Here is a 25,673-nt window from a genome sequence, read left to right as displayed (position 1 = left end):
TTATATCTTTCAAATACTGGTCTGAAGCGAGAATTGAAAGTTGCCTGTAAGGTAGGCAAAGCTGAGCAAAGTGCAGGGTGATGTGTCCCTTTCAACCAGCAGTTGTGTGCAGAGGTACCCTGAATTCACCGAAATCCTAGTGAGAGCTCAGCAGACTGGTGGGAGTGGGTCGGTAGTTAAGAAGGCCCGGAAATAAGAGGGACTGGAGCTTTTTCAACACAGCTGTGTGGTTGGCGCTGTGGTTTGGACACCTCTCTCCTCTGAAGACATCCCAGAACGCTTCAGCTCTGCAGCTCTTCTTAAAAACTCTGCAGTACAATGTAAATACATTTTATAAATGCATACGGAGTTACAGAAACCAATTATGCCAATTGTTCATCTCCTACAGTAAATGTTCAAGCCTACCACCAGCTAAGTATATTTTATTACTGGTGACTATATCGTGCCAGATGCTCAGCACAACACACTACATTGTGGTTCTTCTAAGGCATGTCTTCTTTAAGGATGAATAATTCCTGTTTGTTCAATGATTTGAGAGAATGAATTTAAGTCAGATTGTGTATTTAGTTAAAAAAAAGGAGGTGGGGAGCTTGTTGGATTAGGCAGCAAAGCTCCCTTCAAGAATGTTGAGTTTTAACTGTAAAGTATGTGTGAGGTCAGGCATTTATTCCAAAGATTAATTAAAGATTAGGTTCCTGTGAACTCCATTTAACCTGCATTTCTGTTCCTTTTTGTATGGAAAAAAAATACTTTACAACTGCAACCTTTCTGTGGTTCTACTAGGTTTTTTTTCTCCTTACCCAGCATAAAGCAGTGAGATTTACAAGAAGCCCATGTTTGTGCAGAATTCATATCGAGTGCAAGATCTGAACTCAGAAGCTATAACCTCAGTGTACTTCAAGTGGTGCATAATACGAGAAGTAATTTGGTTTGATTAAAAACACAGTTTTGTTTTAATTGAAATGCTTTTAATTCTCATGCCAGCTAGAGAGATTGTATGTGTTATAATATGGGTTGCTCAGGAAGGTTGTGCTGTGTTTAAATATTTCAGGAGAGAAAGAAACCAGTGCCTTGTTCTCTGTCTCTCCCTACAAGCCCGTCAAAGGAAGCTCTCTCTATTTTTTTTTCCCCTTGAGGGGACCAGACTGGAGGAGAGCGCCAGGAGGTGACAGCCATGTCCTTTGCTGTTCTCACCTCTTAAGCCAGCTGAAATACCAGGGGAGGCGGGCAGAAGTGAGTGCTCACTTCTCCTTCGCAGCAGGAAAGCGGGTCCCCCGTGTTGCAAGGCGGGCAGCCGGTGGTGGTTGCTGCCTCAGTGTGGCCAAAACAAAAGGTCCCTGGGCTGGTTCGCTCTGTTTGCCCGCCCAAAAGCTCCTCTGCTGGGGGTTTTGGTCCTGCCCCGGCACAGGCTTGCGTGGTTGGTCCTGGCGAGGTGGATGGTTTCCTTCTCTATCTGCAAAACAGAGAAGGTGTCAATGTGTCAGCACGGCGCTTGCGCTGGGTGTGATTGCTGCTGTGCTTCCACGTCCGGAAATATTGCAGGGGCCTGATTAAGCTCGACATCAGACAACGAGAAACAAACTGATCTTGTTAACGCATGGCTTTACACATCTCAGTTTTGTTTGGTGTTTTCCTTTCGCTCAGCGCTGAGAGTGTGAAGATGAGCTTTACTTGTGTCTGTCTTTTAAAAGACTGAGATAGTTGGTTGTTACCTAGATGTTTTCCGTGGAACTTTCCATTATGAGATGCCCAGAAAGAGTCCTGCAAAGGAGGACTTGGCTGGACTGGCAGCTCACGAGACCAACCCTTCTGTAGTCTTGAAGTTACAGAACTAAAGACTGTTATGTTAAAATCAAATGTGTAAAGTTGTGGTGAGAAGCATTTGTCAACTTTCTTTCCTCTTCAGTTGCAACATCTTTGGCTACTTTAGAGCTCACCACAAATAACGAATGCAGATTTTAAAATTTTGTTTGAAAACTGCTTTTATGTACTTCCCAGGAACTCTGTCCAAAGTGCTTGCTAGTACTTTTAAATTTTGCAGTTTGGCTGGTGGTTTCTAGCTCTTCCTTGTCACAGGCAGGCATACAAACAGCAGTTTTCTGACAAAGACTACTTGCCTTGGCCGCCTTTTTTCCAAACCTATTGTACAACTCTGTCTTTGCAGCTGAAGATCTGGACAATGTGCCAGAGAGACTGTTGGGCAGAGGGGATACTAAACACAGCGTGTTTCTGCAAACATGTTACTTGCCTTCAGAATGGAAAATGTCCATGGTATCAAGTGTTTGTTTAGAAAGAAGTGACTGATAACAACGTGGTCCCTTAATGCCAAAGACTGTAATTCAGGTGTTTTTAGCAACGTTTTAAATGTTTAGTGCTTGAGTTTTTGGCATTTGGTATGCACAAAATAGTTAAAGTCTTTTTACATGCTCATTGTTGCTGTAAAGGAAACTTACTAGTTGGTGTTAGACAAGGATGAAAGGATTTCACTGTTCGAGGTTTTTAATGCAATTTTCTGCTGAAACAAAGAGGAATTGGATGAGTGATTGAAAGATTGCGATGGGCATGTGATGGAGTGAGCTGGTGTTAGTCACTGAACGCCGTAAGAGGAGTACGCGCGCTTGCGTCAGAGATCAATGGGTGAAATGTAGAGGGGGGGGTAGAAAAAAGGAATTAACATGATTTCCTGTATGCTAACTGTCTTGGAAGACAGCAAAAACAAGTGGTTCCCAGGTGGGGTCTTAAACCACTGTGTTGGCCCTGAAATTCCTCCTGCTCTCCTGGAGCCCATCTCTGGATAGCCAGTGGGTTCTGCAAACACCAGAGGAGTTTCACAGCAGCCCACAAGAGGATGTAATTGGGCAGGCCTGGAGCATCCTTCCACCAGAAAGCCAGGACTTTTAAAATAACAGAGGTAGTGACACCCTAGAAGCGATGTCTAGTATAGACAAGGAGACAGAAATGGTGATGCTGGATTTGGTTGCCAGCACGTGGTCTGCAGGCAAGGAGGGAACAGTAAAGAACAACATAATCTCCTGCTAGCAAAGTTTACTCTGAACCCCAAACATTTACCAGTGGTTTGTGCGTGGACACCTAGGGCTGATGAGTGTCATACACTGCTATCCATCCTGCCTGTCCATATTTGGAACTTTTGGCAAATAACTCTCAGATCCTTTTTTCACTTCTCTATGTGCTTTGCCTTGATGTTTTCTTATAGCACCAAGCTGCCGGTGTTACATAGAGCTTGTGGAAAGACATTCTTTGTCTTCTACACCGTAAAGACATGAGGTATTGGAAGTGCAAGGGTCTTGTGAGTCTTACCTCCCTGGTTGGCCTGTCCTGGCCTCCCCACTGCCCTCTTTGCTGGAAAGGTTAGATGAGATGAATTGTGTCACAGGCTTTGGCTTTCCCTGGCTGACTGCTGTCGAAGCCCTCTTCTGCACTAAAAGAGATGAAAAAATAGAGCTGTTTCTTTGAAGTAGGAAAAGGCAAAAAAATGCCTTTTTTCCTAATTAGTGCAAATTATGTTTTCTGAAGGGATGTGCTCATATTGAAATCCCCGGCGCTGCCAGGGCCAGAGCAGTTTCATCAGCACCACAGGCTGTCTCTGAACCTGAGGGACAGGCCTTTGGAGCGTGCTGCTTCGCGCCGCAGCAGTGTCCACCCGGAGAGCATGGAGCACATCCTTCAGAAGGGGCTCGGTGGGCTGGGGTCTGCCAGTCCTGCCAGGGAGATGCTCCTGTGGCCAGCCTGCTTTTCATGCCTTCCCTCATTTTCCTTTTCTGCACGTCGCATTTCAAAACAAAAGGAAATTTCTACTAAAACAAGCATGCTTAAAACTAGCTAAAAAATCCCTGGCTCCTTTAGGCAATAGGAAATAATAATAAAAAAAAAAGTTGTCTTTTACTCTAAACGTAATTTCACCCCTTTCCTCAACAACTGAGTGAAGATCACAAAACTATGACTGTAGGTAAAGGGTTGGTTAACTGGGGCCCGAACACTAGCTCTGCTCTGCTTTACACACGGGATGGGAGAAGCGGATCTGGTTCATGGCAAGACCTCCATGGGAGCGTCTGTGCTTCCCATTTCTTTTCATCTTCCCAAATTCACTGAGGCTCTTTCTCCCTGCACACGGTGTGAAGTTTTAATGTGGCATTGGCGGTGCTTGTGCTTAGAAATAGGTTTGCACTCGCGCAGGGAGTGTGGGCAAGGTGAGCTGTTTGGCGTGGATCTATGGGGGAAGAGCCCAGGTTTGAGAAAAAGCATCTAAAAGCTGCTGAGCAACTCACGTGAGGTTGTTGTGTGTTGGAGAAACCACCTTATGGAACAACACGGGGCGTTTTCCCAAGGAGCAGCTCTGTGAAGGGGACTCCCCCCTCATTCTGCTGTGCGGGTCATGCTCCCAACGCGGGCTGGGCGCTTCTACCGTGCGATGAGGTTTTAAAGAAGGAAGGACAGCTACTGAAATTGCCTCCCCAATCGGAAACCAGAGCTCGGCTGCTGTGTTGTGTCTTAACAAGTTGTTGCTTTTAAACTACAGTCCTGAATTTGCTAGCCAAAACCTCCTGGCACACTGTGCTTCAGCGCACGGCAGCAGAAAGCACCACACCTCCCAGCACGAAGGAGAGCTGCTTTTTTCCTACTGAAGGACAGGCCCATTGCTTGGTTAATGTTTGTGGCAGAGGGGAGATCACTGATGGGGAAAGGCCGTTGGCAGCTTCCTGTCAGTCGGCAGCTGCATTCGATCTTGATGCAGCTGTGGCTTTCCAGCAAAGATCTCTCCCTGTGGGCTTGTTAACCTTCATCATGGGAAAAAACAAGGAGTTACTCTTCTGGGAGATCTAGATGGCATCGAATGTCTGATTTCTACGTGATGCATGTGAGCATTAATGATTTCTTGCAAGATTTGAATCTTATCTTCATGGGCCAGGTCCTGATACTGCCCTTGGAGGCAAGAGGTGGTGGCACGAGAGGCTGAGGGATGCCATGTACTGCCCGGCTGCACGTACCACGGTGCTCTGGGTACACGGGTGAGCACAGGGGCCAGGCACTGAGTTCGGACGCAGCCCAGGTTAAAAATTCATCTTTGCTCAGGGCTAGATTTAGAAATCCCCCCGGGTCAACCCAAACCTTCCTCCCTGGGTTGCCAGCTCTTTGCTATTTTGAGGCAGGATATATTTTTGCTTTCAATCCCTAAAGGTTGGTTGGTTGGACATGAGCTGGTAGCAGAAAACATCCTTAATTTAGCTGGGCTTGCTGCTCAGGGGGGTCAGGGTAATTTTGGGGTGTTTAACAGGGCAGCTCATGGGTACTCCTTGAGATGGATCAATGTACTCAGGACCCGTTGGATGTCCAGGTCTGATGGATCTTGTCCCACCTCAGCAGTGACTGTTGGGGAAAAAACCTGACCTGCCTTCCCAAAAGACAAGATGGGCAAAAAAAATGCTCCTTGTGTTCAACCCAGCTGCCTTTCTCTCCCCTTTGCGCAGTCTGACCTCTATTTTTCTTTCTGTTGGCATCATTCTCTCTTTACCCGCTTTTCCAGCTCTGCTTGTAACAGATGTAGCCTTTTCTGTACTGGCTGCTCCCCAGAGCAGTGACCTGTACAAAATACCTATTTCTACTTTCCCAGCAGAGCAAATAAAGAGCTGAGCATCACAGGCAGGGCCCAGCGCTTTGGGACTCCCAGCTGCTTCAGCTGGCTGCCAGCTTCGCTGCTCCACTGGGGAGGAGCATTCAAGGGGTGCAGGGGTCAGCCTGGATCCCCACTGAAGTCAGGACTGAGCTCCTGCTGGCCGGACCAGGGAAAAACCTGATCCCTAAGAGCAGAGTGACCCCCCAGCACTTAGGGTTTATCTGATTTCTGAACAGTTATGAATGAGGAACTTCCTTATTGGGACCCCTTGTCTGGACAGATACCACCTCGCCTGTGTGCCTCGCTGATAAGCACAGGGACCGCGAGTGCCCGTGCACCCATGGGAGCCCATCTGCCTGGCTAGCTGCTTGTCGGAAACGCAGACCACAGAGTAAACCGGCGCTGTCTGGCAAGGAAAAGCAGCAGAGGGAGCGGCCCGACATGGCTATGTCAGACTGCTCCTCTGGACCGCTCCTCCGGCAGCGTTTATCTGGGATGGAGCAGGGCAGGGGTTGGTGTCCACCAAAGAATTGGCCAAAACACTCCCATGAGATGCCCCTCGGGGTTGCTGAAGTGCACCCACCGGGAATGTTTTTTGCCCTACATGCCCTGCCCTCGATGTGCTCACACCAGGCACTCCTGTGGTGTGATCCCCACTTAGTGATGGTACTAAATTAACTTGTTACTCCTGAAGCCAGTTGGGAGATAAAACACCCTGAGGGTTACAACAAAGGAGCAGTTTATCGCTTCAGATTTCGAAGTGTTTATTACAGTTTAGGGGCTACTCCCAGATCTTTCATGCACGTAGCAAAGAGTCCCCAGTGTGTAGTTGGAGGGCTGGGTGCACAGTGCTGAGGTGGCCCCTTCCCTCTGTGTGCTCCCTGCTCCCCAAATTAATGCCTTAGAAAACTTCAAAGCTCTTAATCTGCTTTGTATGTGATTTGAAAATAATGGCAGTGCTTCAGTGTGGTAGCTGTAAGAAACGCTTTAGGAGCAAGCTGTGCCCTCAAATACCTGCTCCTCATTTATTCTCTTGTTTTTATAGGCTTATTCTGTTGGGGTGTTTAATCTTCCAGTCTGTATACACAGGATCTATGCAAGAGAAGTATGAACCTATGAATCTTCCTTGCAGTTTACAGGAGGTAGATTTGAGGTAGCTGACCTAGGTATGGCAACTGTCCTCCTCTGTGGATTTAAAATATTTGACTTAAAAAATCCCTCTTTCTCTTAAACTGATAGTCATGCAATTGCATGTTTTGAGATTACCGTTCCAGTGTAGTATAGCACATGTGCTGTTCTCTGTTTAAAAGAAGAAAAAGTATGTTAACTTTCAGCAATTTGTGTCCTCTAGCTCAAGATGAGATTTTTTTTTTTTTTTTCCCTGATTATTTACATTTTATGTCCTGAGTGGTTTACAGAGAGGTAAATAATTGCACAGTGTTCCTGGGGCATCCCCTGACACTCCATAAAGGGCATGCTTTCCTCTTAAGAATTGCACATCCCAGATTGCTTCAGATCTGGGTCTCCAGTATCACTTCCACATTCATAGGAAGGTGGAAAGCTCTTTGCTTGCCAAGCGCAGTGGGGTGCAGGCACCCGTGGAGCACAGCAGGACAGGGAGAGATGGGCACAGGCTGATGCTCCCTGCAGCCTTCTGGCCCCCATTACACAGGTGTACGTGAGACAGGAGAGTGGAAAATTTGCTTTGGTTTTCCCATCGTTATCAATTGTCAAGCTATCTCATTTCCTGAGGCACGCTGCTGACACAGAAGAAAATAACAAAACCGTGTGGCAAAACTGACAGCGCTACAAGAGAGAGAGCTCTGTGAGATCCCCCTCCAGATAGAGGGCTTTTGCAGCTCCCACCTACCCCTGGCAGCCGCCCCCCCTCCTGTCAGATCCCTGCCCATTGGTGGGCACCACTCTGGCTGCATCCCATGGGGCTTCTAGTGCCAGGGTGGAAAAAGCCCTGGTCTGCTGGGCAGGGCAGAAATAGCCAGCAGAAGGGTGTTTTCCCCCATGGGTCATTGTTTGCACACACTGGAGGGGTGTCAAAGGGGTGAGCGCGTGCCCGTGGCCAGTAGAAAATGAGAGGTGTTATTACAGGAACAGTTTCCACAGCCTTCTGTGGGTGGAGGCTGATTGCCTGCCCGCACACGTTCACCCGGCTTCCTATTGATGCTGAGCACCGCCTCAGAAAAAAAAAAAAAAAGAAAAGAAAAAAGAGTTGATGCTAAAAATACAAAGTAGAAATGAAGCTGGTAGGAATAACCGCTGCACGCAAGTCCTTCCGCACCTGCTTGGTTTGAGTCTCCTATATTTCCTGTGCCAGAAAAAACTCCTTGTGCAGAGGATCCTAATAAATTGCACCAATGCTGAATGTGCAGCTTGATCCCTCAGTCCAGCGGTAAATCCCAGCCCGGAGAGGGGAACTGCTGGAGGGGTCTCCTCTGCCACTCATGGGGATTTGGTGGAGTGCCATGCCCCGGGGAAAGTCACTGCTCAGCCCAGATCCCCGCTGGGGGCCTCTGTGGACTTTCCACCACGTAAAAATAGATTTACTACGGACAACTTACACTATCAGCCACAGCATCGTTGAAGGTGCTGGCAGCATGTTAGGCCCACACGTCAGTGCCCCAGTTAATCCAGCAGCTAATGGTATGACTAAGAAAAACCCCCACTGCTTAGATAACCTTGTTGTTTGTAATTTACTCTTAAGTGAACTCAAGCCTGGTTTAATCACAGCTAAAAGGCAAGCAAAAGGTATGAGCTAGCTGAAAGGCAGCTTCCATCTATCTATGTAAGGGCTTTTATGGCTTCCCAGACAGGCTCCTGGCAGAGCCACATGCCGTCCAAACTCTTTGCCATGCTCCCCGGGGCACTCACACCACACGGCAATGATCTGGCTGAGCAAATCCTCTGTGCCCTTTCAGAAATGAGCCAACATTTCTACCAGAATATATTCTCTAAATTAATATATTTTTTCACTTCAGCTGTGAATATCTAAGATCCTGCTTTCAAAAACCACCCCAAACCCGGCATGAGATTCCAGAGATAATTTACTTCTGTGGAAAAAGATTATTTCCCAGTCAATGAAATCTGCACTGATTGCAAGCAGCTGGCTCCTAACCCTCCTGGTGGATAGACATGGGCTTGAGGCAGGGAAAATCACCTCTAGTGCCAACGTAAAAATGCAGTTGACTGAAAGTCAGGGGACAAGAAGTGCTGTTTTTCCTCTCCAGAGGAAACAGTAAATGCCCTGGAGCTCTCTGAGCACCGGGCAGGCGCAGGGCAGGATGCACGCCTGGACCACAAACTGCCGGCAGCACACTCCTTCAGTCCGGCTGGTTGGTCCCGGGTTTATTTTTCTCCTCGGGCAAAACTGGAGATGAAGGCAGTGGGGATTTTTTTTTTTTTGAGTGATGAAGGCTGAGAGGCCAGAGTGCTGGGCTTTTCTGTACATGTCTCACTCCCATCAATCAGGAAGCAGTGACGCAGGTTATGGGTTGGGTTTGAGGTTTTGGAAACCTTTTCTAAAAGTCGATCTCCTCGCACCGTCATATTTCTGAAGTGTGAAGCCGTGGTGAAGGCTGGTGGCGAGCAGGGGGATACCGGCCAAAATGCAGCTCCTTATCAGATGTAACAGGAGGATTTTCCTGGCTGTTTGTTTAATCCTCTTTGTGGGATACACAGCACAAGGTAAAACGGGGCGGTTGTTCTCTCGGTAATCCTCTTTCTGGGCTATGCAGTGTAGGCCAAGTAGGCAGCCTCCAAATTTTTCAAACTGACCTTCTTCTAGGGGTAATGAGATCTACCCGAAGACCTGCTTTGCTAACATTTCGTTTTCTGGAGGGGGAATGGTAAGAAAAGGTGCTTTTTGCAAGTGGCGCATTTCTCCGTCCCTTGTCCAGCCTCTATGAGAAAAAGACTTCATAAAATACATTGCTGTATGTGTGTATATTTTCAATCCATATATTTCAATATATATTTAACCGGCCCTTTCATAGTGGTCTGGTTACTAGTGTTATTCAGTTAAGTAGTTACAGACAAAGTATGTAACAGTTCCCATGTCATAACTGCTATGATCTACTTTCTTGGGGGGCAGGAAAGGAAACTAGTTGTAAGTATGAGGAAATTAAACGGTTTATTCGGTACAATATTGCAACACGCAGCACTAAAACAACTAAAAGGAAATGTTGATTCATGATGACATGTGCCCTGTGGATTTGTTTCTTGCGAGAGAGAAGCGCTTTTCAAGCATGTAGAGTATAATCTGTCCCCAAACCAAGGCTGTGATAGAGACAGGTTTTCATTATGTATCTACCGCTCGGAGGCTGATCTTTGAGGGATTATGGCCCATTTTTCATACGCTGTTTATCTGCAAATTATTCAGCTGCAGTTGTTTATTTTGTTGCCACTGTTATTGTTAACAACCTTCTTAATAATATGCTAAGAGAAGAAAATAAGTATGGAAAAGGAATACGCTGTAAAAGAAGCAGGAAATTATACCCGTGAGATCTTTTTTCTCTTACAGAAGAGTGTAGGAGGTAGCTGAAAGTCATCTAGTACATTATGGAAATATATAGGGCAATAGAGAAGTGTAATTACAGAAAGATATTCCCAAGAAACCAAGAAAAAATAGATAAAGTGCCAACAGAGGGAGAATGCACCAGGAGGCTTCAGAACAAATTAATTACATGAGACCAAGAGGAAGGACAAAATGCTGCCGTTTTTATCTTTACTATGCAATTGTTATTTTCTCTTTTTGGTATTTTTTGAAGACCCGCTTTTCAGCGACAGCCCCAATCAGGCACCTGGGGGGCACCAGAACTGAAACCGTGAGTTTACGTAACCCTGAGTCGTGTCTGGGAGATGGCTGACAGTCTCTCCACCAGCGTCGTGCTCCAAGAGCCTACGTAATCCCCAAATCTGCTCCCATGGCAGGCGGCTCTTGGCACGCCTTGAGTTTCTGACCTCCCCACCAAAACTCATCCCACTGAACTCGAAGGGGCTGAGCTGAGGCACACAAAGCGAAAGCAGCGTTGGCTCTGAGCCTCGCTGGAGCCAACAGAGAAAGGGAGGGCGCAGGAGCCAGCTCTCTGCTGGGGTGACTTGTCCCCAGGAGATTTTGAGATACCTCCACCAGCTTCGGGGAGAGCTGCAGGTGGCCGAGCCTGCAGGTCCCCCGTGGATGTGCCGTGCCTCGAGCTGGGGATGAGCCCTGCTGTGACGTCGGTACGAAGCAGTGGTTTCCCACGAGGTTTCCATTTCTAATTCCCGTGGACTTCCCGGTGCCGTGTGCGAGATGCACCTGATGTCTCTGATGGCAAAGATGTCCCTTAAGGTATCAATAACCATTTAAAAAAAGTCTTCAGGGTTTAGTTTTTGGCAGTTGAGCAATCAGGGCCACACAAATTATTTTCTACCACTCCTTTAAGCTTTACTAGGTGCTCATAAAGTTAATAGGTCCTGGTGAGTAACGTCCTGGTCCTGGTGAATAACAGACGGCTGATTCAATCAGGTGCTCCGATGCAGAAGGCAAGGTACAAGAGAGTGAGGTGCCGACCCGATGCCTGGTCCGCTAACTGCATTGAAGAGGAGGGGCCCTTGTTTTACATGCCCACCGGTGGAGCCAACAGGATCCTTCCTCCCATGGCAGACCCGTCCCTGTAAGTTCCGTTGCCGCATGTTTGTCATTCATGCAAGCACCTAAAAAATGTCCAGTCCTGTCACCGTGTGGGTCACCCATGGGGACGTGAGGTTTCAGCGTGTTAAGAGATAACAATATAATAAATTTGGAATAAACTAGATGTTGCTCTGCATTTCAGGATGAAGCAATACCAGGAGCTGGGTGATATATTTCCCCTCTCGGATGAGGAGTCCGGCTCTGGCTCTGACGCTGTGATGGAAGCGGAGCCAGCCTCCGGGTCGGGGCTCGGTGACGGCGACAACTTCTCCGAGGCGAAGCTGCCCGTCTTCCTAGCGGGCCCGCGAGGCGGCAAGCTGAAGCAAAAGCTAACGGAGGAGGATTTACTCCTGTAGGGCTGCGGACGTCGGCCTCCTCGTGCCGGTGGCAGCCTCCCTCGCCCCCCGCGCCCCTTGCCCAGCGCCTGACCCGATGCGATGGCCACGAAGCAGTTTTAAACCAACTCCAAACCAATAAAAACTTTGCCTTAAGATCTTTATTGCTTTCACTCACAACAAAAAAACTTTGTTTTCGGTCTGAACACACTCTTTGCCTTTTGCGGGTGGGGCAGCCATCCCAAGCAGGGGAAAACAGGTTTGGGGGCCCTGCCTGATCCGTGGGGATGTTACCGTGCTCCAGGGGTCATAAATTAAAAACCTGCACGTGGTGGGGGCCGCCTGCACTTTTACAAATCTCAGCTCATCACATAAAATCCGCCTGAGCGTCTGCCTCGCACCTGGCTTGCTCGCGTTCCCCTAAAAAGCACGAAATCTCGCCAAAACGTTTTGGGACCACAACGGTTATTTCCTGTCACCGACACTCCGCACCCGCCCCGTCGTCCCCCCGGCCGCTAGGGGGCGGCCCCCCCCCCCCCCCCGCGCCGCGCATGCGCCGCCGCCGCCGCCTGGGCCCCGCCCCGCCCCGCGGCCGGCCCTCGGCGGGCACGGAGCGGGCGGCGGCGGCGGCGGCGGGAAGGCGGAAGGGGGGGGCGGTCACGTGCGGCGGGGGGGCGTGGCCTGGCGGGCTGTAAGGTCACATGACAGGGGCGCGGGCCGGGACGGCTGGTGCTGGTGGCGCGCGGGGCGGGAGTCGGCCGCGGAGGGGTCACGCACCATGGTGAGTGCGGGGCGGCGGCCGGGACGCGGCCGTTACCCGCCAACCGTCGCTCCGCGCGCGCGCGCGCACGCCCGCCGCCTGAGGCGGTGGCGGCCTGGGCTGGGCCGGGCCGGGCCGGGCGGTGTCTCCCTCCCTCTCTCCCTCCTTCCCCACCTGTAGCTCCGGGCTGTGCGTGAGGAGAGCCGCCCCGCCGGGCGTAGCTTGCTCTCCGGCGCCGCTGGTTGTCCCTCCCCTCGCCCGTGGCCCGGCCGCGGAGCTCCCGGTGACACCCCCCTCGCCCCTTCACCCCCCCCGCCCGCCGCCGGCCTGGCCGCCCCTTCCCCGGCCTGCGTCACGCGGCCGCGCTGCCGCCCGGGCCTGGCGGCGGCCGCTCCGCACAGGGTGGGGTCGCCCCGGGGAGGGGGGAGGCCGCGGCGGCCTCCCCGCGGGAGCCGCTGCTGTGCGGGGCGGGCTCGGGGGAGAGCGGGGACAACAGCAGGGGCCGAGATGGCGAGAACCAAAGGTTTGGGGTATTTTTGTTATAATTTATAGCTTAAGGTGTGGGGTGTCCCCCGCTGCTTTTCCGTGTGCACGTGTCCTCGCCAATACGGGGTTTAGCCGTGAAACTCGGCTTCCATTTTTCCTCCGCAGCTGCTGTCGGGGAGGCTTTGGGGAAAGTGCATGTGATAGTCCTGGAGACGTCAGTAAAGCTTTCAGCGGTCCCGTAAGGCAGCGCTTAAAATGACAGCAGTTGGTAGTAACCCCTCAGGGCTGGTGAAACAGCGGCCGCTTTGTGCTTAGCAGGCTTGGCCTAGGCAAAGTGCTCGGTGTGCGGTGATAGGTAGATCTTTAAAAAAATAGGTATTTTAAAGAATCAGCTAGATCAATGCGCTTCGGGTTTCTGAAGTGTGTGGATTCCTTAACATGTGTCTCTGTGGGACATGCAGAAGGTTTTTAGAGCTCTCTATGCAGCTGAGGCTGGGATTTCTGCACAGTGTATTGGCTGCTGGGAGTCCTGCAAGTCCTGTAGTACAGCTGTAACATATAAGGGCTGAATGCTGATTGAGTTTGTTCCTGATGTGGCAAAATCTTCAACGTTTGTCTTTTGCCTGAAATCAAGAACATAGCCTAGCATTTGGCCAGCTTCTGAAAACCTTGGTTCTCTGTCTTCATTTTCTTAAGCTGTAACGTAATAAGCCGTATGATGGCTTCTTAAAATACTTCTTGTTTTGCATAGTTTCCCTGCAGCAGTATCTTCGACAGCAACTGGAGGAGATACCAGCTGTTGATTTATTTTTTCCATATGTTCTTGTCCTCCCTGGGTAAGATCACGGCTAATCTCTATGGGTTACCATTGAAATATTCACATGCAGTGTCTTGAGAAGTGGTGTGTTACCAGTGTTAGGTCTGGCTGACTTAAATGATGGTACAGCTTCTTAATTTGGAAGATACTGTGAGAGCATCTGGTGTGTTTACTTAAAGGTAATGTGCTTCCTTGTTTAGTTGGGGGGGGGAAAGTATAAGGCTAATCTGGAAAATGAATCCAGTTTCTAAGGAAAAAATATGGGCATGCTTAAAACTAACTTGTGTAACAGTGTAAAATAGTCTAAAGGTTAAGAATTCTTGTTGAAACTTTTTTCTTTCTCTCTCACCCTTCCCCAGGAGCCAAAAATCAAGAATGGTTCTAGTGTGCAGTCATTTAAAAAAAAAAAAAAATTTGTTTCAGCAGGTAATGCGAATATGTGCTTGTCAGACACTTGGAAGACAGTTCGGTCTTACATTTGACTGCTGTGTTGGTTGTTTGCTTCTGCTTTCCTCTGAGAACATGAAGTAGATATAACTAGGTTTCAGTTACGTACATCTTTGTGGATTGAACTAGGGCTGCTTGCTAGCTGAACAAATACAAAGTTGCTTTAGTCTTGTGTGGATAGCTGTTTTATAGCCCAGACTTGTAGGGGTAAGCAAAAAGTTACTCAGTGTTCCTACTGTTAAGCAGTAGTATTCAGATCAAACTTTCTTCTAGACTTTTCATTATTAATGCTACATTTCAAACTTCAGGTCCCCACAATGTCTTGAAATGTGTTTAATCAATTTTTGATATTGGGGACGTGAGAATGACTGTTTCATGGATACCAAATTCCTCTAGTTGAGGTGGATGTTCTCGTTGAGAACTTTGGGTAATTTCTCCAAAAAGCCCAAAAGTCACCCTGAATTACTGAAGTGTTGTCTGTTTTAGTACATCGAAGCAGATTAGTGCCTAATTCTTAGGAGAAAATGTTGGCTTTTGTACTAATCTTGTTGAGTTTCCCATAGAGCCGCTAACATGTTTTGCAGCTTCTTGTAAGAAATACTTGTGCAAGGCCAAAGGATGATCCCTCCTAGTTGCTTGTGTTTGGTGCTGGTCAGAAGTTCATGCCTAGGGAATGCTGTTGTAAGGTGAGGACAAACATTTGATGCTCATAACGGATTGGTGCCTGGAGCAGTATTACGGGTAGACTTGTAACATTCACTCTATCTGATGGCAGAGTTGTGTAGCTAAGGTTGATTGTGTGAAGAACCGCTGCCTCTTAAACCTGCTAGTGCTCTCTTCATTTGCTAAGAGAACTATGGGGCGTAGGAAGAGGCAGCAAATAAAAGTCCGTGTTCCCCTTCACCAAGCAGGGGGATGCTTTAGGCCTTCTATTATACCCCTCGTTTCTTTTCACCCTGCTTTCCTCTGTTATTCCTCGTACGTCGGATCATCCTTGTTACTGCTCTTTGTGCAGTACGTTATAGTGGGTATAAAGCAATACATAGTGTTTATGGCATAATATCTTAAATCCTAAACCAGGTGGAATAAATTCATTAAGACTTTCTTTGAAGTGTGGTTTAAAAATAATTAATTTTTTTAAAGTGAAATCACTGATTGGAATCTTTGCAGTGACAGAAACCAAAGTTGTGTTTGCAACAATAGTGTCTTAAATATTTGTCAGTATTTTGGTGTTGTAGTAATAATGGTAACTGTGGTGTGTACTTTTTTATAAACATTATATTTTGTAAGAGCTGTCACTGCTTGTTACTGACCTGATTTCAGTTATTTGCTAGATGAACAACTGTCTTTTGTCATCACTATTTCTTGGGGGTCTAATACATAACGGCTTTGTAACTTCATGGAGCACAAATGTTTTTCCCCAATGTATAGTGTACAGCTGCAAGTAAATACCACATTTAAAATGGAGTGTCCACTGTATAGTAATTTATTTAATTCTTGTTATTCCAGAGTTTTCTTGGAGGCATTTTCGGTCGTGTTTGTGAGATTGATGTTATTCTTAATGATGCTGAAACACGAAAAACAGCAGAAATCAAAACAGAAGATGGTAAAGTAGAAAAGCATTTTCTCTTCTATGATGGAGAATCTGTTTCGGGAAAGGTAAATTATATTTTTTTAAAGTGACTATTAATTACTATACTGATTCTGGCATGCAAATATAGGAAGGTAAGTGGAAAAAAATATGTAAGTAAGAGCTGCAATTTCAGCTTGTGTTGTTATTCAAAAAGGAAAGTGTTTTCCTCTATATGGTCTTTTTAACCATAGTCATTCAGGCAGCTGATAAAACTGAATGTTTTGAATAGTAGCTGTTTGTTTCCAGTCACCTTGTATTTAAGAATAAGCTTTTTGTGCAATCCTATTATTGCTTCTGATGAGAAAACTATTTCAATCTGTATCCTCCTGCTTCCCCTTCCCCTTGAACTCCAAAATCCACAACCTAACATACATAACACTAATTTTTGGCTGGCTCAGCCAACTTGTGTTGCGTACCCTGAAGCAAAGCCTTGCGTTTCATGCCCTGAAGTGGTTTCTGGAATTGCATCAGAGGAGCAACATACGAAGTTCAGCTGGCTGCTGAGTCAACAAGAGTTCTTATTGGGGAAAAAAAAAAAAAAAGTTTGCCAGAGGTATTTCTCTGCTTTCAATATTGCACCTAGGAATGCCTTGCCATCGCTCTGGTTTTACTGGAGCCATTCTCACTCTGAGTATTTCTGTTATGATTTGCTTTCCTCCAAAAATATTGAGCCAGGTATTGGGTTCTGAGATTGACTTCTAAATACATACTTCGGTCTTGACGGACCTATTGTTACTGGGCATCTTCCTGCTCTTAAGATATCTTTCCATGCTGAGATCTTGGTTCTCTAGAAAGATCCTTTCAGGGATGTGAAACTCTCACAAGATGGGCCTCAAACTCAGGAAACTAGCTTTAGTACGTTCACTGGCCTGAGTGCCTCTCGCTTGTATCGGTGATGCCTGAGAGGTGCCAGATGAGTTTTGGCTAACACAAGCACAGTGGGATGAGGAGGTCTGGAAGACCAGTAATTTACTGGACAACTTCCCTCTATCTGTCTTATCCTTTTCAACACAAAGATTATTCAAGTGGTTTAGTTCCTACGCAGATACCAACAACGTACTGGATTTTAAGGTACAAGAATTCCTCTGGTCATCACTACCTCGTAAGAAAACGTATATGCTTAATATTTACATGTTTCCATAGAAAGTAACCTTATGGAATCTTTTCTTGTGAGGTGAAGTCTGTTTGTGAGAATCAAATTCAGAAATGAAGATCTTCATAGTAGGTCTCATTATCTGTTATTTTTCATTGACTTCTCTAACACCAGTACTTAGCTATCTGCTGAGGAAGGGACTTAAGTTCACTTGACTTGAAAGGAATGCATCTCGTGGCAGTTCTTTTTTCAACTTCCAAATGTGACTGTCAGAAGATCCTTTGAAGCTCTCTGCCTTCAAAGATGGCAAGAGGGTCATGACTGTCTTATGTGAACTCTCCTTAAGATCTGGCTTGGATTCTTAATCTCAGGACTCGAAAGTTTCAAGCTTAGTTATTAAATTCAGTATTATGGGTGATTAGATTTTTCTTAAATGCTTTAGCATTGCCTTGGTAATGCTTAATTTCGTAATCGGCTGCTTGATTATTGACTCCCTTCAAGCTCAAGTAGTGCTGTTGAGAAGAAGTCTTAGTTTTCATAGGCATGTAGTAATATGTTTTCCTTTTTCTGAGATCATGTATTAGAATGAAAGTGTTGAAAAAATTTAACTGGTGTTTATTTATTTTTTTTTGCCTTGGTAGGTGAACGTCTCCTTTAAGCAGCATGTGAAGAGACTAGAGCACCAAGGAATTAGAATTGAATTTGTAGGACAAATTGGTGAGTTTAACCTATAAAAGGAATGTTAGGTGCATGTGGTTTATGGAACTTGGCACTCGTGACTGTCAGCAGTTTGGCCTAAACATTGCAACCTGAATGGGTTAGTGCCAAAGGAAGATTATATCTTCCTTTTTTTGATGCAAGTGATGTACTAATTTGTGCTAGTCATAAAGTCATTGGAAGGGAAGATACGTACCTGTGAGGGAGAACTGGGATGGTGGGTACTTCGTCTGTCTCAGACTTGTTAAGTTTGATTAAGAACCACCAGAGATTCCTGAGAACTAAACTTGTGGTCTTTAAGTCTGTCTCTGAAAGGGAAGAGGCACAGAAAAGAAATGATGGGGCAGCCGATAGCAAAATACTTCTAAAAATTCTTTGGTGGTTGGTTTTCTAAAACCTAGTTTTAGATTGTTAACGTAAAGCAGTATTGACACTTCAGAGGTTCTGTGTGCTTTTTAGCAAGATAATATAGTATTGACATTAAAAATATTATTTTCTTATAACTGTATCTAAATCTGGTTAGATTTGAACTATGAAGAATCTTGATCACGTCTAACTTCTTCTTACCAGTCAAGGTGATCTCTCTGCACACTTAGGCTGATGCTAAAATTCCTTCCCTCTCTGTTAGAGGGCCTTTTGCATTATTGTACCCCTTGGAAGTAATTCTTCAAGTTTCACCCTCATACAATTGTCTTTGGTATTTCACAAATTCTCTGTTTCTGATCGGTCAGTAGGTTCCAGTACCCCGTGTCCGAACTGTTTAGTAGCAGATATGACAGAGTTCTGACACCTGCTGCTTTATGCTTTGAGAATTTGATCAGAGGGGCTGTAAAAGCAAACTTTCAGAATAAAGCAGCAGTGTGATGGGAATGAGGCATTTAGAGGCAGGGGAAAAATAGAGCTCACATGTCAGCTTCGTTTAGTCTGTTGTCTTCTATTAGCTATGCAGGCTGTTCTTCATCTACTCTGATGTATGAATTTTATTCTCTAAATGACTTTAATTTGATGTAATGTTTCAGGAATTACATGTGTTTCTGGGACTTTCCATTGTGCTAGCTTTTAGAAGTCCACAAGAGTTACGCAGAAGTGGTTTAAGCTACTGCTTTTTGTACTTGTCTGTGTTTTCTTGCATCCTTTCAAGTTTTAATATAGTAACACAAAAAGCATCCCAGTAGTGTGATCTGTCTCTGCACTACTTGGAGACTAGCTCCAGCTGCATGTCAAACCCTTATCTTAAACCATCTCTTCAGAGTACGACTTCTCTGGCTGGCACAAAAAGTCTTGGATATGCAACAGTAAATAAACTTTATATTATGCAAATGCTTGTCATGGCAAACAAAGTACACCTTGGATAATTTGTAGTCATATTAGAAAATAAGCAGTTACTACTCAGTGTCAGTTTCTACCAAATTGGCAATGATAAACTGTGGTGTTGGTGTGTTTAGTTTATTCTCTTCTGAAAAGCTTCAGTCTGTAAAGCCAGCTACTACTGATGTTCTTAGCTGATATTTTCAGTTGTGAATTGTAGAGAAGCTTGTTTTTATATACTAAAGTGTTTGCATTTTTTATGGTAATGTTAATTTTTTTTATAACTTTTGAAGTTTTTATCTTGGTGAGAACTGCATGACATAGATCTAGGGGTGAACAGTAACGACACTGGTCTGGGGACAGGAGATGCTGTTGCTGTGAAACTGCTGTGTCTATGCTTATGTATGAAGAACTTGTGTCCAAATGACTGACTTAGAGCTGTGGTCATAATAAGCCATCTGATTGTAGACCAGTAGTAATAATAAACCATTTGATAGGTGGTGTTAATCTGTGGGAGACCAGCTGGGATCACTGGCCTAAATGAACCAGTCATGATGTTGCTTAGGCTTTGTCCCTTCAGCAATAAATTCTGGAAGCCAAAATTGGGAAGTGCTAATTACAGAGGATGCAAGGCAAGAAGTACTTATTAAAGCTAGCTAAACTGTCATTATAAAAAGATGCCGTGCTAGTGAATCTTCAAATATGTGTTTTGTTCATTGCAGTTAGCTCTTTAGGAATGCTTACTGTAGGTTGCTGAAACTGAAGATAACTTTGAAAAACTGGATAAAACATTTGGTCAAATATGTGTGACTTTAATCAAAATGATTGCTTCTGTTGTCCTCTCCCACCTGATCCTGCCAAATTAACACTGAAACGTGTTTTCCTTTAACTTCCTCAACTTCAGAACTCTTCAATGACAAAAGCAATACCCATGAATTTGTAAACTTAGTGAAAGAACTGGCCTTACCCGGAGAACTGACCCAACACAGAAGCTATGATTTTGAATTCATGCAGGTTGAAAAGCCATACGAATCCTACATTGGTGCCAACGTCAGACTGAGGTTTGAAACTTAAGCCTTCTCTTTTTTCTTCCCCTGCAGAAAATCCATCATTTAGCAATTATGCTACCCCCTCCCCCTTCCTTCCTCCTTTCGGATTTCAGATCAGACGTGTCACAGCCAATAGATAGTGTGCCTTGATTGGAATTGTTGAGAATGTGTTATAATGTAGCCTTTTCTACTTTATTTGGAACCGCTCAGTGTTGTTTGTATAGATAAAATTTTCAGTTGAATCGAGTGAAAACAGTCCATGTCTCTCTTTTCAAAAAAAACCCAAAAAACAGCAACCAACCAAAACAAAACTACAACCAACCAAAACACCCCCACTTTTCTACCTGTAAGTGTTTTGGTTTGTATTCTGGTGTCTTACTCTTTTCTGCTTAGTCTTATGAGAATGTGCTCCTGTCTTTCAAAGGATAGCTGTACCTCAGAACAGAAGGGCTTTTACATATGCAATTCTGACTAATTATGGCTAACTTGGTGGCTTTCTTCCTAGGTATTTTCTAAAAGTGACAATAGTGAGACGACTGTCGGACTTGGTGAAAGAATATGATCTGATTGTTCACCAGCTTGCTACATACCCAGATGTAAACAACTCCATTAAAATGGAAGTAGGCATTGAAGACTGTCTTCATATAGAGTTTGAATACAATAAGTCAAAGTAAGTGTCACTTAGAACAAAACACATTCAGGGAAATATCTTGGGATAAAAGGGTAGATTTTGTAATATTTGATGAACAATCTTGGCATCTGGAGACTTAAAATGTAAAGCGACATTTTCAATTATTATTGTGTTGAGCTGTTTGGTTACTAATTACACAATGGCCTTTTTTGAGAAATAGTTGTCTGTTCTGCTTTCAGTACTAATAGGAGGGTCACTAGCAAATATTTAAGACTTGATTTCTGCATTTATGCTTTTTCAATATAGCTGTAATACTTCCTTTAGTAATACTGCAATGATGGAAGGGTACTAATTGCAGTGGTCTGAGATGCTTAGCTCAGTGGGGAGGTAAGTGCTAGTAGTTAACAGGCAGATAAGGTAACTGCCTGTATAACTTGTATTCAAGAAGGTTACGTTTAGTCTTTAATGAAAACTCCCATTCTGTTCTTTTAAAGGTATCACTTAAAGGATGTGATTGTTGGAAAAATTTATTTCCTCTTAGTGAGAATAAAAATTCAGCACATGGAGTTGCAACTGATCAAAAAGGAGATTACTGGAATTGGTAAGAGAACAAAGTCCAAAAGAAATGGCAACTTGTATGCTGTTTGAACCTTATGCAAACCTGGAGAGTGAAGTCAATAGTTGTAACTTTGGCTAAACTAATGGTTTGTGGTGGCTGACTACCATTTGCATTTTGTGCTTTGGTAATCCTACTTAGTAGTCAACACTGTCAGTCTGTAGCATTGTTCTGGGATTGTGACTGTTGGGCTAGCTTCACAGATGGGAACCCTTGTAAATGGAACTTGGGCATAGATATGCAGCAGCTTAATCAGCCTTGATGGGTAACGAACAAGGGAAAAGGTGTAAAATGCATCCTGAACACTCTCTTGCCTCTGCAGAGATTAGCTGGTAAAGTGGGTTTGGTAAAGATCAGGGTGAGTCTCTCATGTTCTAGAAATGTGTCATTTTCAGTCAGCCTAAAACTGATATCATGGAAATATCAAGAGGCTCTGAAGCAGAAACAGCTTGATTATTGTAGATCAGGCTTGTATACCTTGGAGTTAGGAAGGCAGTAAGAGGCTGTGGCTCATGACTTCATTCCCCAGTGTCTGGGGCCCTAGTGAGCTGCTTGTGTAGAGAATGAGAATGCTCTTGTAGCAATAGAGGAAGGGCAGAAAGCTCTGCTTTATTGTTGGCTTTTGTGGCTAAATTAGGTAAAAAAGAGAAAGGTGGCTCTTGTGCTGGGCGATAACCCTTCAGGTTTCTAGTCTGATCATGGCCTAGCAGTGTCTGTCACTAGCACTGCCCACCAAACAGAACTGTTTCACAAGTCCTATCCTGCATGCTTGTCCCTTATTTAAAGCCGGCATTCCCAGGGAACTGCCTCTTCTGTGTCTGCGTGGGGAGGAGAGAGTAAGAAATAGATGCTCTGCCTGGGGGAGGATTTTGCTTGCTTTAGCTGTGTGTAACTTACATGCAAGACAAAGGCAAAAAAATGCAGTGTTGTGTAAATTAAATGCTGCAGAGTAGAAATTCCTGTGATAAAGCTTTGTAAATGTTTAAAACTGAAGCACGTGTTCTCACAGTGAAAACTTGTTTCGCCAGGACCCAGTACCACAACAGAGACTGAAACCATTGCAAAGTATGAAATAATGGATGGTGCACCAGTTAAAGGTAAATAACTGTGCATGTTTAAAAGGGTAGCATTTTGAGTTACAACTGTATTTTAAAAAATTCTGGAGGAGAAGAGGTGACTTGTATAAACTTTCCATGGTAGTGGATATAAGCTATTCATGATAGTGGATTTTCCTATTCAAAGCAGACGTTCTTACTGACTTAGGACATTTCACTTGGGATCCTAGTAATTCTTACCCTTACTTACCATTGGAAATTCTATGGCTGATCTTTTATTGCTTTGGTTCAAGCCTGGCTCCAGGGTGTAGACCAGCTCTAAAGAGTTCAAGATACTGATCCTTTTGTCTTGCCTGGCTACCACGCTTCCCCTGAGAAAGTGTTCCCATTTTTGATTTCACACTTGCCTCAGTGCTCGGTGTTATGTTTTTGGTGTTTGTTGTTTGGGTTTTTTTTTCTTTAACCAAGGAAGGGCACAGACAGTGCTTGGGAAACTGCCTTTACTTTGCGTGTCTTCTGAAACTGCATTAATGACATCCAATTTTAAGGAACTAATTGAAACTTTCTTTTTTAAGGTGAATCGATTCCTATAAGACTGTTCTTAGCAGGCTATGACCCAACTCCAACAATGAGGGATGTGAACAAAAAATTTTCGGTGAGGTACTTCTTAAATCTAGTGCTTGTGGATGAAGAAGACAGACGATACTTCAAACAGCAGGTATGGTCTGTAGGAATCTTGTTGCAGAATTGTCTGGGCTGTTGTACGTGCTGCTTTGAATGTTCAGCACATTAGAAGCCACCTGTGCTTCTTGTATGGCATAAGCATTTCTGCTGGCGAGTGTATTGGAAGCTGTATAGAAAATGTTAGCTTGCAAAAAGGATCCAAGGGGGATGGTGGATACTATTTCAGCAAGGACAGGCTGCTCAGTGCCATAGAACAAGCTTGCATTATGAATATTCAGTCAAAACACTTCGTAGGTAAAATGAGCTACAGGTGCATTTGTTTGGTTGCTTTCTAAAACTGCTGCAGATAGAGTTCCCTCCGAGCATTAGCCCAGGTTCAAAATTGCAAAATTGTAATACTGGCTAAGACATTTGACTAAAAACCTAACAAAAGTTGTGGTGACGCTGAGGAAAGGAATAGTGGAAAGGGTCACTGAAATTGAAGGCATGTGGATTAGATCAGAATCTTTTAAAAGAATAGACAAAGCAGTATAATTAAACATGGAAAACAAAAGGTAACTGGAACATACAGTGGCTATGATGGGCTTTGGATTTTGAGAGAAGGAGGAAGAAAAACTTCTTGAACCCTTTAATACTCTCAAAGTTGCAAGTAGGATTGTTAGGGAAGAGGTGACTGCTCAAGATTGATGAAAGTAAGTGTTCAGGCAGTAACTAAATATGTAAACTTAATTGTGTCATCTTTCTGTTACTTTCCATGTGTACTGCACTGTTCTGTAAGTAATGGGGATGCAGAGTTTTTTGTGGGGGATGGGGGGGTTTTGGTTTTGGGGTTTTTTCCCCAAAGTTTTTGGCTATCAGGAATTTAAGGTACTTGATGCTGCTGACTTAATGGCGGTTTCAAAATTGTTTGCTTCCTCAAATAGGAAATAATTTTATGGAGAAAAGCTCCCGAGAAGCTGAGGAAACAACGAACAAACTTTCACCAGCGATTCGAATCTCCAGAATCACAAGCATCTGCTGAGCAACCCGAAATGTGAACTGGTATAAGGTGAAAAACTTTGCGATGCTTCAGCAGGTTAAAGATGGCAGCAGCCTGTGGGAAAAGAAGGCCAGAATTCCCATTACAACTGTCTTCCTTCATCTTGCAGTGCTGCATTTACCATACTACTAAAGCATTCTTCAGTTAAACATTCAAGTATGTATATACATTTAAAATAAAGTGCTTTCTCAAACACTGGAACTTTCTTAAGCTACTATTTTATACTGCACATTTACTTTTATTTGATAATGTTATATGCACTTGGCTATGCATAAGCTTAAGTCTAGTTATTTCCATGCATGGTAGGCTGGTATGTTTGATTTTTTTGCTGACCACCTATACAGTGTAGACTAAAGCATTTCCCTTCTCTCATGTTGTTTATTGCATGTTTCTTTCCAATGTTGCTTATTTGCATTTGTTTTGTTTTGAAACTACGGTAAGACACAATTGACTAAATCACACTAAAAATTGAAGTTCACGGTGAATTTGTCCTAAGACTTCTAATTACTATGTTAGACAGGGTTTAACTGAAACTGCATGTATATGCACTATGCCTATGATAACTGTGGAGCCTTCAGACACCTTACCAAGGTTGCTAAGAAGCTTTGAATCTGTCAGTAGCAAAGAATGTTAGGAAACATCTTTGCTCTCCCTCCCCCAGTTCTCTCCCTATCATACATCTCTAAGCTTTTTGTGTGAGTCACTCCTGATGTTTGGGGTTCGTTGCCCAGTAACCGGTGACTATAGAGATGTTGTCATGATTTCACCTTCAGGTGATGAGCGGGTAAAGTATTTGAACGTAATTATCTCTTATTGATTAAATAAATGCTGGTAACGTTATTTCGCAAATACACGAAACTGGGTGGTTCCTCCTGGCTTTGTGCTTCCACTGTCTTCACAGTCTGTCTCCTCACTGTCCTGACAGGAGAGGCAAAACGTCCTCAAAGGATATCCTCCTCCTAGTCCCTCTGGGCCTGTTATGAGGGCAAACAAGCTTTTTGTGGTCTTCTGGAAAAGTATCTTGAAGCCAGGCGAGCCTTAAAAGTGTTAGAAGCTTGTCTGGCACAGCAGATCATTTGTCTTAATCATCTCATATGCATTTAAGTGTTTGAAGAAATAGCTTAAAGGAGTTAGCTTTCATCTATTCACAACTGAGCATGTAGTCTGTTATCAGACGTGTGGCTTGGGCATAAAGCGAAGCCTGCTGCGTGGAAGGCTACTTGCGCTTGTAGTTCACTTGGCCTTTAAACCAAGACTTCTCAACTCCAGTGCAAGTGTCATTGGTAACCTTACTTTATGAGTAAGTAAATAATCGAATTACATTTCTGTAAGAACTGTTTTATTACTGTGGCACTTTGATAAAGCAGACAAAGACTCTGTGTACTTTATGCTAGGATACTTCTACCGCGGATATCTTTGAATGAGAGCAAATTTAACTCCCTCATGTAAGTGCCTGTTGAGAAATTTAAAGAATTAATTAAAAAGCCAAATATTTTCATGGTCACTTGCATGTTGTAATCTGGAAATGATTCCAAGAGATTTTGAAAACTTGATTGTATTTAACCAGCCTCAGATTGTGCAACCATGTATAATAAACGGGAAACATCCTGAGCTGCTATTGGATTTATTAAAACAGCTGTATTCTCACTAACCCCTGGGTTGTCTCTGTTGCTTGGCCTCTGCCG

General features: G+C 44.6%; 2 protein-coding genes across 2 annotated transcripts; both read left to right on the top strand.

Annotated features, from left to right (window-relative positions):
• The first annotated feature begins 9,162 nt into the window (after positions 1 to 9,162).
• SRGN (serglycin) lies at positions 9,163 to 11,809 on the top strand. The gene is made up of 3 exons (XM_074874255.1): positions 9,163 to 9,331; positions 11,154 to 11,301; positions 11,461 to 11,809. Exons 1-3 carry the CDS (start codon positions 9,253 to 9,255, stop codon positions 11,672 to 11,674), a joined length of 441 nt encoding a protein of 146 aa, XP_074730356.1. The 5' UTR covers positions 9,163 to 9,252; the 3' UTR covers positions 11,675 to 11,809.
• Positions 11,810 to 12,340: 531 nt separating this feature from the next.
• On the top strand, positions 12,341 to 25,639 carry VPS26A (VPS26 retromer complex component A). Its single transcript, XM_074874254.1, has 9 exons — positions 12,341 to 12,434; positions 15,673 to 15,822; positions 17,531 to 17,606; positions 19,819 to 19,975; positions 20,469 to 20,633; positions 21,089 to 21,195; positions 22,239 to 22,307; positions 22,841 to 22,983; positions 23,873 to 25,639. Exons 1-9 carry the CDS (start codon positions 12,432 to 12,434, stop codon positions 23,984 to 23,986), a joined length of 984 nt encoding a protein of 327 aa, XP_074730355.1. The 5' UTR covers positions 12,341 to 12,431; the 3' UTR covers positions 23,987 to 25,639.
• The last annotated feature ends 34 nt before the right edge of the window (positions 25,640 to 25,673 follow it).

The sequence above is a fragment of the Strix uralensis genome, chromosome 7 (assembly GCF_047716275.1).
Source record: "Strix uralensis isolate ZFMK-TIS-50842 chromosome 7, bStrUra1, whole genome shotgun sequence".
Classification (NCBI taxonomy): Eukaryota; Metazoa; Chordata; class Aves; order Strigiformes; family Strigidae; genus Strix; species Strix uralensis.
Note: the sequence above shows the minus strand (reverse complement) of the source record. Positions and strands in the feature narration are given on the sequence as shown.

Bases quoted from the DNA above. Each gene is read 5' to 3' on its own strand.
- SRGN (XM_074874255.1), top strand. From the start codon at position 9,253: ATGCAGCTCCTTATCAGATGTAACAGGAGGATTTTCCTGGCTGTTTGT. The intron at 9,332-11,153 runs GTAAAACGGGGC...TGATTCAATCAG, and splicing joins TGTGGGATACACAGCACAAG to GTGCTCCGATGCAGAAGGCA. The intron at 11,302-11,460 runs GTAAGTTCCGTT...TCTGCATTTCAG, and splicing joins CCCATGGCAGACCCGTCCCT to GATGAAGCAATACCAGGAGC.
- VPS26A (XM_074874254.1), top strand. The intron at 19,976-20,468 runs GTTTGAAACTTA...CTTTCTTCCTAG, and splicing joins GGTGCCAACGTCAGACTGAG to GTATTTTCTAAAAGTGACAA. The intron at 22,984-23,872 runs GTATGGTCTGTA...TTCCTCAAATAG, and splicing joins GACGATACTTCAAACAGCAG to GAAATAATTTTATGGAGAAA.